General features: G+C 32.7%; 1 protein-coding gene across 1 annotated transcript in view; it reads left to right on the forward strand.

The window, feature by feature from the left end:
* Smp_159990 (voltage-dependent calcium channel) overlaps positions 1 to 14473 on the forward strand; it is a gene marked incomplete at both ends in the record, with an annotated part of 134204 nt that overhangs the window by 54126 nt on the left and 65605 nt on the right. Inside the window, 4 exons of the mRNA XM_018791368.1 lie at positions 2735 to 2895; positions 4732 to 4890; positions 8464 to 8653; positions 11493 to 11651. Of these exons, the coding sequence (XP_018645428.1) occupies positions 2735 to 2895; positions 4732 to 4890; positions 8464 to 8653; positions 11493 to 11651 (669 nt within the window). The remainder of the gene's footprint in view (positions 1 to 2734; positions 2896 to 4731; positions 4891 to 8463; positions 8654 to 11492; positions 11652 to 14473) is intronic.

The following is a 14473-nucleotide window of genomic DNA, read 5'->3' on the forward strand; positions in this document are numbered from 1 at the left end:
ACGTAACCCACCCTAATTGTTTTCAACTACCTCTAAAATAATCACATTTTTGATTTTATCTGTCTCTGAACTCCACTTAACTATTACGCCTCCCTTTATTTCAATACCTAATAACCTCTGACCTTTCCTTGCCCATATATATAGTTATCATCGATGACTTTCGTTATTCCAATCCTTTACATTCAATTATGTCAATTGTTCCACATTATTTATTACTCCAATGATGAAACTCTAATGCATATTTGGTTGTAAGCAGCTGATGAGAAACCACGAAATATAATGAATTCATATTATTCTGCATCAATATTTGTTCTATCTTCATTTAGTAATGTTTGTTTGAATATTCCCATCGATGTGTTAGGACTGCAACTGGTCAGTCTCTAATTGGCATATGTGTATACTGTGCGTATTGCTTCGATATAGCCACAGTATGCGCATATGCCAATTAGAGATTGACCAGTTGCAGTTCTAACACATCGATGGGAAGATTCAAACAAACAATACTAAATGAATTTAATATTCTCTTGGTTTTCTTTTTAATGATTTTTGTAAATTACTTCATCACTTCATTTCAATCTGTTGTATCTTAAGTAGCATTTGAGTAATCATGGTTCTAGCTTCAATCGACTTATGCTTTCAACTATGCAAATACTGAAATCTCCACAAAAAACCCATTCCGATTATCATCCTATGTTTATTAGTGACTGACTTCAAGAGATAATTCCTGGAGTTCTAGTGAAAAGCAGTGACCAGTGGAGTTCAAACCATGTCTGTTGTGAAATATCAACTCACTGAAGACAATTGGTGAACGGTTGCTCAACTTGGTGAATTAGTTGAAGTTAGACATTAAAACCGTTAGATGCCGGCTCAGTGGTCTATCGGTTAAGTGCTCTGGTGCGAGACTGATATGTTCTGGGTTCGAATCTCGTGAGGCGAGGTCATGGATGCGCACTGCTGATGAGTCCCACAATAGGACCGAACGGTTGTCCAGTGCTTCCAGGTTTTCCTTGGTGGTCTAGCTTCAATCGACTCATGATTTCAACTATGCAAATAATAGTTCTAACAATGTTTTAAATGGTTAATTCAGATGTAATATTAGGATTTACATGAACCTATAAATTAGAAAAAGTAAATAAGAGATAATATTAGATGATTGAATATCCTATTTATATCAGTATAAGAGCTACACTCTCAATCCAAGTAAGATAGGATTTCATTATTCACATATTACATCATATTCTAAGTTGAATTACATAATTTTTTGTTCTGTTACTTATGAAAGATGAAATTTAACTTTTTGTCATCAGGAGATACGGCATATACACGAGAAATCTTTTAATTTAAAATGTAATGGTCTGAAAGTGACTTGAAAGTTCCACGATTTACTGAGTAGAATTGGCTGGTGTAAGAAATACATCAATAGTTCAAACTAGCCAAATGCCTCGTTATCATGCTGATAGAAAGCAGCTATATTTTGTGCGTATCACTAGCTTTCTTGTGACCCAATTCCTTAGTAACCTGTTCTTGTGTGAAATCATGCTTTCAGCTTATTATTCAAATCTGAGGCAATCTCTTATCATCAACAGACTTTGAAGTGCACATAATTTATATCAGTGAATACGGCACATTCTCTCTAGTGTTTGGACTAAACTATGTCCTGCACTGGACCCATTACTTTTGATATGCTGCTAAGATGAAAACCATAAGCTATGACTGGGAAATTATTCTTTTTCCAATTAAGTTATTCCATACGTGACATTAATACGTAGTGAATTCATTGTACTCTGAGCATTCTTTGTCCAACCATTAATTAAATGTAAACTAACAGACCATATCAATGTTTGTTTAATCACATCGATGAAAACTCGATGTGAACACCAATTTAAAAGACTTGAAGGATTATGCTAGATACCTTTCATTTTTATCGCTGTAAGTTTTTGTTCTGTTGTTTAATTATTTCCTTTGTTTCTCAATTTTCACTAATGTTTATTACAAAGATTGTTTGTAGTGGATTTTCTTGATTTGTCAATCGATGACTTGATGATAACCATAGCTACTCAACTCATCATATTGGTTACATATTTCTCGTGTTTTACAAACTTCTTTCTTCAATAACAATTTGTTTATTTGAAATGAATATCTAGTCGAATTCTGGATAGCAACTAATTAAATACAAACAGACCTATAATCATTGATTGATCCACAACTTATCACACCCATGCTATTACAAAGTTTAGAAAATGAACTAGTTAAAAACAATTTCATTGAGATCATTAACCGATTAATAATAGATCATTATTGAAAAACTGGAAGCACTAGATGGCTATTCGGTCCTGGTATAGGACTCCTCAGTCATGTGAACTCATGGTCCGACAATCGGGAATCGAACCCAAAGCCTTTAGTCTCGTGCGAGAACGTCTAGCCTTTAGACCATTGAGTTGACGTACAACGGCGTTGACGTTGAATTTCAACCAGTTCATAACATTGTGTAACTGCGTGTTGCTAAATTGTCCCCCTACTAAGATGAAACACCGATTCAGTCCTTACAGGTTTTAAATGGTTGTTTAATTCAGTTCGGTTTATGATTTCAATGGAATTAAACAATCTCCAAACCCTATACTGACTGAAAAAATTTGCTCGCTGAAGAGATTTTTTGATGATTTATTACATATTTAAACTGTAGTTATCCTGTGAAATAATTTTCATTTGTCATCTTTTCTTTTGAATTCAACAGCATGTCGTCCAATGTGTTGTAGTTGCTGTAAAAAGTATTGGTAAAATAATGATGGTTACTTTTTTGCTTGAATTTATGTTTGCTGTTATTGGTGTACAACTATTCGCAGGAAAATTTCATTCTTGTACAGATAGTTCACGTCTTGTACCAAGTCAATGTCAGTAAGTGAATATGATAAAAAGTGAAAAAAACTTTATTTGGTAACATTCGATACCATGTTTGATTATAGTTAAGAATTGTCACTATGTAGTATTCAATATTCCAATGAATTCATGTCTAATACGTTTCATATGTCAATATTCCAAACATCGGCAATGATTCGATGCAGCGAAAATTTCTGACAGGCCGATGAAATCCCTTTTCATCGCATAATATATCTGCTGAAGAGATTTTATGGTATACTACTCTCGTTTCTCTAAAGAAGAAATGAAGAAGAAAATATACCAATCAATGTAGTGCGTATTATTAGATTATCGATAGATCGTAGACACTTTATAAAGAAGTGTAAACGCATTCAGTCTGGGCAGCATCATTGATGAACACGGTGGATCAGATGCAGATGTGAGGGCGAGGATTGGCAAAGCAAGAGCAGCATATTTACAACTGAAAAACATCTGGAACTCAAAACAATTGTCTGTCAACCAACAGCAAGATCAGAATTTTCAATACAAATGTCAACACAGTTCTACTGTATGGGGTGGAAACCTGGGGAACTACGGAAGCCATTATCCAGAAGATAGAAGTGTTTATTAACAGTTGTCTACACAAGATACATCGGATCCGTTGGTCAGACACTATCAGTAACAACCAACTGTGGGAGACAGCTAACCAGATTCCATCCAGCGGAAGAAGAAATCAGGAAGAGGCGCTGGAAGCGGATAGGGCACACATTGAGGTAATCACCTAATCGCGTCACAAGATAAGCCCTCACATGGAATCCTGAAGGCCAAAGGAGAAGAGGAAGACCAAAAAACACATTACGCCGAGAAATAGAGACAGACATGAGAAGAATGAACAAAAACTGGATAGAACTAAAAAAGAAGGCCCAGGACAGAGTGGGTTAGAGAATGCTGGTCGGTGGCCTATGCTCCATTGTGAGTAAGAGGTGGAAGTAAGTAAGTAAGTAAACGCATTCAACCATCAAACGTAATAAGTTTGCTGAGATAGGATAGAAAACAGGCAATTTTATGCTACTTAGTATACGTTTAGGCAAATGTTCAAACACGTCACACATATTTGTCATTATTATGTCAAGGTCAACAGAAAAAGAAGCTAGTCAACTGTACAAAAATCAATATGAATCATTTCTTCTTGAAGTTTGTTGATGATGTTGTTGAGAATGACAATGGAAGCTTCACAACTAAAACATTCAGCTCAGAGAATAAAACATCTTCATGATTCTCACCCTGAGATACTAATATTCTATTATTATCATTAGTTTTATTTAATATTATATTTTTGGTACAATATAGAATTCTCAGCACAAAGTACTTCAACAAGTTTCCGTTTCTTACTTCTTCGTCCTTCCTGACGATAAATATTGAGTGATCGCCAGTTAGAAGTTAGCAGCCCAGTCAATCGACATCTGAATAATGTAAATTCTTCTCGCTGCCAGCAACCACGATATCTCTGATTAGGCATTCTGTCACCTTTACAGCGAAAGGTCTTACACTTTTCAGAAACTCACCTGAATAGGTTGTGCGATTAATAGGCATAATGATGTATTAAAACAAACGAAATTAGATAACTTGTTGAAATATCTAGATGACAGAAACAGGTAGCCCAGATGTTTAAACAGGCCGCCAACGGGTGAACGTTGATTTCTTTTTATAAAGAAAACAGACATGTTTGAACCTCAGAAACTGTCAACTACTCTTTTGATTCATGATATGTCAGTCCATCCGTAATTTATAAAACATCATTGTCTTAAGCAGTATTTGAATATATTGTATCTCTTTTTTGTATAATACATCTTTTTATATTCAAATTTTATCTAGTGGTCAATACATCACATACGAATTGGGCGATATAAGTCGACCTGTAGTCTTAGCACGTGTATGGTTAAATAATCCATTGAATTTTGACAATGTACCAAATGCTATGTTAACTTTATTTGCTGTGTCAACATTTGAAGGTTGGCCTGGTCTTCTTTATAGGTAATGTTTTTATTGTATGATCAACTATTACTACGATTTTCTTTTACATATAATAAAATACAAGACTGATTGTTTGTAAAGTTAAAAACAAAATGATTCTAGTGAGAGATAAAGAATGTATAATAGTCGGCAAAGTGGAGTTCAGATTAAAGTGAATGCATTATAAATTGTGGAGCATTGTGATGCTCTTTCTTGAAGACTGTATTTTAGTCCAATGCTTAGTTGCAGAAGTGATATGTTGCAGTGTCGGGTGCTATGTCAAACCCACTTGGCTTATTCTAGCTTCCCAGACAAGCCAATTTATCCATTCTTATTGAGTCACATTTTGACCTTGTTAACTGCTCGCTTGTTAATCTTGTCTGCTTTCTATGTTAGTGTATGCACGTACCTTACTAATCCTACTCATCACATGTCATTTTATTATTTTTGTTCTGACTATAAATATTAACTAAGGCTTGCTTAGAGTGAGTATGCTTACATACCTTCTCTGGTTCGTTTTGATTTGCTCTTTGCGCTCTCTCTCATTCACTTTTCTCTCTGTGCTTGTTTTCTGTGTTGCTTGCTGATTTTATCAATTATGTACAATAAATTATCCCAACAACCGATGTTCTGGCTTTTGAGCAGTCTCAAGTAAATTCATGATACTACTAGGAGATTTGGCATGCGTAAATTCTCAGTTGACAGGATGTTATATATTGCAGTCAGATATAAAGGAATTAACCCCTACAATATAATGAATTAAATGAAAGTGTAAACAGAATGGTTTATTTATTACAGTGATTAATCGACTTTTTATTTCGTCTCTAATGTTGAATAAATCAACCTAAAACAAATGATTGAAGTTAACACTTCAGTAAAAACTGTGATTCCTAATAAAACTGGGACATTTACAATTGCATAAACTATTTAAGACTTCATAAACATTGAAGAATCTATCCATTTGTGATAATGTGATATACAGTTGAGATCATGAATCAATTGAAGCTAGACCACCATGGAAATCCTGGAAGCACTGGACGTCCATTTTGTCCTATTTTGGGACGGCCATTCATTTCCTCCAGGTTTTCCATGGTGGTCTAGCTTCAATTGACTCATGATCTCAACTCTATAAAATTACTAAAATCTACACAAAACCTCATGATAATGATCATATGCTCACTAGTGACTGGCTCCATGAGGTATTTCCTGGGGTTCTAGTGAGAAGCAATAACCAGTGGAGTTCAGTCAGGTTTGTTGGGAGATATCAACTCACTGAAGACATTGGTGAATGGTTGCTTGATTTCGTGGATTAGTTGAAGTTAAACATTAACACCGTTGGATGCCGGCCGGCTCAGTGGTCTATCGGTTAAGTGCTAAATAAAAGTGTTTAATAAAAGGATACCTATTGAAATTATTTCACATGTAATGATTACTTTGATAATCGATTAATAAGGTTGTAGATGAACTTTTCATAGATTCTTTATATACTGATGACGGTGATTAAGTGAATAAGTAATATTTTTCAGGTGGATAAATGAAATAATGTACCCGATCATCTTTAAAACTTATGTTTGATCAAAGTACAATCTATTACCAAAGCTAGTGATGCGACAAAGCAATATTCATTTGAAAAAATGTATTACAATTAAGAAGAGCATTATTTTTAGGCTAATTCTTAAGACTTTTGACTGTATGATAGATAAACCATCATCATATATTGATTGTATTACTTTAAAAAACCTTAAATATTAAGTGTTTCTGGAAGAATTCGAAATCTTAAAACTTACTTACTTACTAGCTCCTGTTAGCCCTTGAAGAGGAACATAGGGAGCTCACAAGCACTCATCATCCAGCCTTGTTCAAGGCAATCTTTTCCAGTTGTTTCCCTTCTCATATATGCTTCCATTTCTCGACATAGTGTGTTCTTTGACCTTCCGCTTTTCCACCTGCTTTCAGGATTCCAAGTTAGGACTTGCCTTATGATACTGTTTAGTGACTTCTGTAATGCATATCAGATCCACTTCCAACGTCTTTTCCTAATTTCTTCTTCAACTGGAAGCTTGTTTATCAACACATACTGAAGGTTGTTTCTGATGGTATCCGATGATATTAATTTACATTACTTCCATAAAATCATGAGACATTAATAATAGTAATAATTTATCGTATGATATTCTGATTTCTTCATATTCAAACCAAGGAATGTTGTTTAAAATATGAATTCAATAACTTACAATATTCATTATACTATTACTCATTCAATCTAATCATCTTCTATTATTAATTTAAGAAAGATGATTATTTTGTTGATCTATCTATTCCATATGATAAAATAATAAGAAACTATTCATAGATCTATTAGTAAGTATGTTATTAATTTAAAGAATAAAGAAAGCCGTATGCTAATTTGTTGTGGTCCGGCTCTTTATCAAGTAAATTATCCACCAATAGAAATACGACTTGTCTAATCTTAGCACTGTGCCAAATCAATGACGTTCGACCAGTATGAGCAGTCTAGCGTCCTTATTCATCCCTTGTCCGCCTAGCCCTTCAAATTGAGTTCAGAGTACCAATTGCAGCTTCTGCTATGCGAATCTATGCGAATCATTCATTTCAAGCATACTCGGTTTATATACCAATCAGAAAGACCGACAGCATCACACCATAAAATATAAAATAATATTTGTACAAGATCAAGTCAAATGTGGCTGTGAACGTGGGAGACAGTAATCAATAAACTGAGCATAATTTAAGAACAGTAAATCGTATGATAATAATAATCCATAGGTCGAAATGAAGCTTATAATAAGATGAATATAGATATACACAATCTATTAACTCAATAGTTAAACAATAAGAATATATATAGAATAATAGTCCATTAATAGGTCCCGGAAGTTACCCGTACTCATGTCTTCGCTAGGATATAACAAAATGACTTCCTTGTTATTATTCAATAAAACAAAAATGATTACGCATCTATGAGATTGACTACTTCATAGTAGTTTTAAATTGTTTAGTAAACATTTTGAGAAAGACATTGTACAAAACTGTGGGTCATGCATGTTTACATCTTATTACATGTATAACAGAAATCTATTACATTTCCTCAGTTTTTCTACGCCTCTGACAGTCGGAAGTTAACCGTGCTCATATCTTCGCCAGGATATAACAAAGTACTTCTATTGTCATGATCATTATTTAAAAAAATTTTTTCTCATTCCAGTTATTCTAGAAATCAATAAACTTTTCCCTCTTTTTTTAAAGTTTGAATTTGAATATTTTATTAATAATAAGTTAATTATTAAATTATCATTATTTATTTTCATAGTTGAAATTATGAGTCAATTGAAGCTAGATCACTATGGGAAACCTGGAAGCACTGCTTTAGGGCCGCTTCGTCCTATTATGGGACTCCTCAGCAGTGCGCATCCACGATCCCGAAACGGCCGTCTAGTGCTTCCAGGTTTTCCATGGTGATCTAGCTTCAATTGACTCATGATTTCAACTATTAAAATAATGAAATCTCCACAAAACCCTTTCTGATTATCATTATTTATTTTTTTTTCTTTTAAATTTATTTCATTTATTTAGATCTATTGATTCATATGCTGAAGATTATGGAAGTGTTTATAATAATAGACCAATAGTTGTTATCTTCTATGTAGCTTATATTATTGTAATAGCATTTTTTATGATTAATATATTTGTTGGTTTTGTTATTGTAACATTTCAACAAGAAGGTGAACAAGAATATAGAAATTGTGAACTAGATAAAAATCAAGTAAGTTGATTGAGTTTTGTTTGTTTTGTTTTGTTTTTTGATTTATATTGATCATGATTGATTAGATGCAATCTCATGGTAGCCGCCATTTGTTCGCTCAGGATACTGGAGCCCATTCGCATCATTGGTTTGAAATCAGGGTTTTCAGACTCCTTTAGGTGGACTTTCCGTGTTCACCAACCCGGATAAAGCGTCGGACATTCACTTTTCGTCCTCTCAATTTCTCAAACAACACTCGTGGTGCGAGAAGTCAGTGAGTAGGACTTTCCTGACAGAGGCTGTATATGCGTGGCCGTGTGAGAGCATTTGGAGAGGGAGAGCGGACTCTTCTCACTCCCGGCCGTACCAGGGCATTTAGGGGCTGTTACTAAAAACTCTTGTATGAATATGTTCCACAAAGTTTTTATTCATTTGTTATTAAAAATGTGCTATGTTCAATTTTTGAATGATAAAACTAAATATATGTCAGAAAATTACGACACTAAGTGATCCATTTACTTGCTTGAATGGTTTAAGACTCTTTATAATGGAAAAAAATATTACTTAAGGAGATAGTCAATGGAAGCTTAGTGGTTTGCCAGAATTTGTATACATTTTATTTCGTTTCTACCTAGTATTTTACTATTTATTTGGTTACTATGGCATAGTGATAGATCTTATACTCTGGAGTTCTTCATGTTGAAAACAGATAAATTTAACAACTTGTATCAAACAATATTTGTTGCTGATGTTTTGAAAGATCACATCAAATGAGTTTACTTCTGTTGAATAACTTGCTTAACTTTGGGAGACTTTAACATCGTCAATGAAACAGTATTACTGATTGGTGTGTTTGTGTTTTAAGCAGAGGTGGTTGGTAGTTAGCAGTGAATAACTTGATGAAGTTTCTACAGAAAGGTACTGAGTTCAAGTCTTATAGTAAGCATCAACACGGAAGCAGGTACATCCAAATGACGAAACGTGAAACTTGGATTTCTTCGCTAGCCATCTCCGCTCATATCGGACCAGCATGCACATATGTCCATAGAGACTGATCAATTGCGGACCATTATATTAATGGGAAGATTCATACAACCAATACAAAGATTAATAATGTTTTTCTTTTTTCTGTTTATATTTTGTCTTATATAACATCAATAATAATTTATTCATAGTCTCACCCAACTAGGTATCTAATCAGTATTGTAGGTTTTAAGTTATCTTCATCTCATTGTAATTCACATTAGCACAGACACAAATATCAACCAATATTTTATGTCTTATAAGAGTATGTCTTACTTTTTCTAATGATTTCTTAAACTTCATTGTGTTACTAAGCTAAGTGTGCTTAAAACATACAATCTGTGAACAAGAGTATTAATGTTTACAGATAATCTCACGAACACATAACCATACACAATTATGCATGTTGCATTATGTCAATCCTACCTAAATGAAGGTGATAGGTTCCTTATAAACTAATAATAATAGAAAAATAAGAAATAAACAACATACCAAATTGTCAACAATAAAACCAATCAGATTGTATTAAACAATCTTCGATCATTTGAAATAATAATAAGCATGAATAGTGATTTTGAATGAAGTATTTCTTCTTCAGTTGAATGATAGACTTTCTTAACTGTGGAACTATTTTTTATCATTTATAATATCAATTAGATTTGAGAAATCTATGTAAGTTTACTCATTCTAATTGATTAGATTCAATAGTTAGATCCTATTGAAAAGGGTGATTAGTTGAGAAAGGAATGGAATGGATTAAAATAATTATCATTATACATTTACTATTACTACCAGGATATAATCATCTTTATAATAGACCGCCAAAAATTTCAGTAAAATCCATCGAATTATCACTAAGTGATTATTTGATGAAATTTACAAGATCATCTTCAATATCATCATCATCATCATCATCATCATCATCACCATCCTTCATGAATGTTCATCGATCAAAAAATCTTTGTCTATTACTTCGTATACCTAATTCAAAATTGATGAATGACCAAATTAACCTCTTAAAAATTTATTTAAGATCTCATGGAGTTTCTGATATTAATAAGTTATGGGCTATTTTTCAATTAGATCCTAATGAACAATCTTCATTAGCATTGAAATATGTAAATCATTCATTGGATATACCATATTCAATGATTAAATATCCATTGTTTAAATCAATAGATTCCCTATATATATTTATTTTTACAATAATCAATAATGGGAACAGTAAAATCAATTATCAATTATTTGGTGAATTATTCTCTTCTATGTATCCTTCATGTTTATCATCAAATAGTTTAAATGATTTCCCAGAATTCTGTGTTTCTCTAATCCCTTGTGATGACTTTATGCGGAATACTGAAGAGACTAGTAAACTGAATCATATATACCGACGTGTAAAACGTGATACATCACTTTCTTCACAAACATTGAATACTTCGAATACAACAATGAACAATGAATCTAAACCTGGACTTAGTCCTGGTATATTAGCAATTGTCATTATTATACCAATATTAGTTATTATTGGACTTAGCATAGGTGGTTATTTTTTATATCGTTGGTTACATAAACGTCGTTCATCACATGGTATATATCAACCAAATTATATGGAAAATGAAGCGAATCTATCCAAAGAACCTGAACCACATACAATAGTTAAAATACCACAAGAAGAAAGATTAATTTAAATATTAAGAAATGGATTACCTTTTTTTTCTATGGTTTGTTCCGTTTGTTTTTTTTTTTTTTGGATTTTTTAAGTTTGATTTCGGTATTTCCCCCCCCCTCCTTTATCTCATCTTGATTTGTTTCCATCTATCTATCTATCTATCTATAGCGTAAATGTATTGAATTTGCATTGAAAGCTAGACCAGTGAAACGTTATATACCAAAAGAAAATTTTCAATATCGTATATGGTGGTTTATTACATCACAACCATTTGAATATTGCATTTTTATTTTTATATTAATTAATACAATCTCATTGGCAATGAAAGTGAGCTTCTTTTTCTTTGTTACTATTGTTTGTTTATTTATGTTTACTACTTATGAATTAGATAGTGTTGAAGTAAATAAGTAGTATAGAAGAAGTTGTATAAAGAAAAATGATAACTTATGATTGTATTTTCTATCTACTTTTTATGAAGGAAAAGAAATAATACATTAAAAGTAAACAACATCCCTCCCTCTTTAGTCTACTCAGTAATGGTTGTTGGGGGACATTTAATCGATTTATTGGTGTGTGCGTGTGTGTAATATGAAACTTTAACAAAAAAAAAACAATTTTTTGGACTACTTTATTTTGACTTCACATGTTCAAATAAATCTGATTGTGTACATAACAATTTCGTTGATTAATTATATACCTTTTTTATCAAATGAAAGTCATGAATCTTATTGAAACTCCTAAAAGACTTCGATGATAAGTATCCAATGTGAATCCTATACATCCTATGCGTCAATATTGCATTAAGTAAAAGAAATAACACTAAAAGTAAAAACAACACCCCTCTTTAATCTACTTAATATATATCTACTCAGTAATGTTTGTTGGGAAACATTTAATCGATTTATTTGTGTGTGTGTGTAATATGGAACTTTAAAAAAAACAACGGTAAAACAAAACAAATTTTCTATCTTTTTTGGACTACTTTATTTTGACTTTACATATTCAAATAAATCTGATTGTGTATATATCAATTTTATTTGATGAATTATAGATCTTCTTTTTTTATCATTTTGGAAATCATGAATGTTATTGAAACTTCTTAAAGACTTCGATGACAGGTATCTATATATTTGTAAATAATAAACAAAGATGGATAGTGGGTAGAAGGGGAATACAAAACGCGCGACACTTCGTCCTATTTAGGACTCGGTAGCTGGATGTACTTGCATCTCAGAGTTGATGTTCATTCTGGAACTCAAACGCCATCGTGTTATCCACTCAGCTACTGTGGCCTGGCTATTTAGCCACTGTCCATCTTTGCTTATAATGCTTGCGAATTAAGGCTATATTGAGGCAATACGCACAGTATACACATATGGCAATAAGAGACTGATCAATTGCAGTCCTAAAAGTCAATGGAAAAATTCAAACAAACAATACTAAATGAATTTAAGAATATTCTTCGTTAAAATATTCATCTTTTCATATGATGGGAATCTTTAAACAAATAAGCTATGTAGCATAAAAAACGATTATGTAATACCTATTTTCTTTCATAGACTGATTTTAAAATACAGTTGATCGGCGGCCTATAACTCCATTAGGCGTAAGTAAGTAAGTAAGAAAGTACGATTACAATTATTGATGAGTATAATTCATTCCTGTAACACATCCTTTCATGAACTCGGCATAAATTATACATGTATAGGGGGAGAAATTGTTGTTGGATCAATTATTTTTTTGCAAAGTTATTTTTTAATGTCAAAAATTTTTTGGAATTTCTTAATCTAACATTTTATTTTGTATATACCTTGTGGAACAATTAATTATAGTCACTATTTTCATTCCTTACGCCTGTTACTCCCAATGGAGGATAGGCCGCCGACCAGCACCACTATTTTCATGGTAAATAAAATATGTATAATAGAATGTTATGAACATAGTTATATATGATCAGTAGTCAGTCAGTCAGTCAGTCAGCTACAACGTAGAACCAGGCACACATATACATCCGTCCAAGTTGCCATACTTCGTCAGCACAACAAGATGAACACCGGGTTCATAGAAGTAGTTAATTTAGTGGTAGTAGTATATAAAAGATAGGTTGTATATAAGGATATAGTATAGGAAGGAAGAACGTTATGAAGCAATTTTAATCTTAAGGTTTAAGGGAAGATAAAGAGTGTATACACTTACGCCATTGTGATCGATTCTGAGCCATGTCACCTAGAGTCTTCAACCATTGGTTACGATCTTCACGCGGTAATGGTAATAGTAATAATCGGAAAATTATTACTGACCGAATGATCATTTCCTTTGTTTAATGAATTAATACCATAAGTAAGTAGTCTGTTCTTTTTTTTCGTTTTGTTTTTGTTCAACATTCAGTTGCTCTATTATTCAAAAAATATTGATTTGATATAATATGCATCTTTATTAAAAGAACCATGTGCTATTTATGTGCGTGTCTTGTATCACTATGTTGTAATATTGATTGACCTGTATATACCTTTTCTATAAATGTATTCGAAATTTTATTAAACCGGAAGTAAATAATTGAGATATAGTATATAATGGAGATATAGTGTATAAATATTGGTACAAAGGGGCACCAGATATATATGCGCCACACAAATGTCATTTGGTTTGTGTGAGGGCTATCATACTGCTCGGGTGCCCGAACCAGAGCAGGTGGTTTTCTTAAGGGGTCACGCCCCGAGCCTTTGACTTAAAGATCTGATCCACAAGGTAGTGGAGCATCGCTAGGAGATGCAGTCTCATGGTAGCCGGTGACCAACGATTGATTCACACACCAGATAATTAAAATAACTCATAATGTCATTGAATAAGAAAAAGAGAATTCAGTGAAGAAAATTTTCTTTTCGACGAAATCATTTACTTAAGCTGTACATTCATAGATATAGTTATATGGAAAATATATGTCTAAAGGAGGCTAGGGGAGATTGGACCATCTGACCCATAAATTATTTTCTTCCTTACCCTTTCATTAGTACTTAACCTCATTTGTTATTCATTGTCGAATCAATTTATAATGCAATCTTTCCTAGCCTCCTGTAGACATATATTTTCCATGTAACTATATATATATATGAATGTATAGCTTAAGTAAATGATTTCGTCGAAAAGAA

This window comes from Schistosoma mansoni (assembly GCF_000237925.1).
Source record: "Schistosoma mansoni, WGS project CABG00000000 data, chromosome 3 unplaced supercontig 0077, strain Puerto Rico, whole genome shotgun sequence".
Lineage (NCBI taxonomy): Eukaryota > Metazoa > Platyhelminthes > Trematoda > Strigeidida > Schistosomatidae > Schistosoma > Schistosoma mansoni.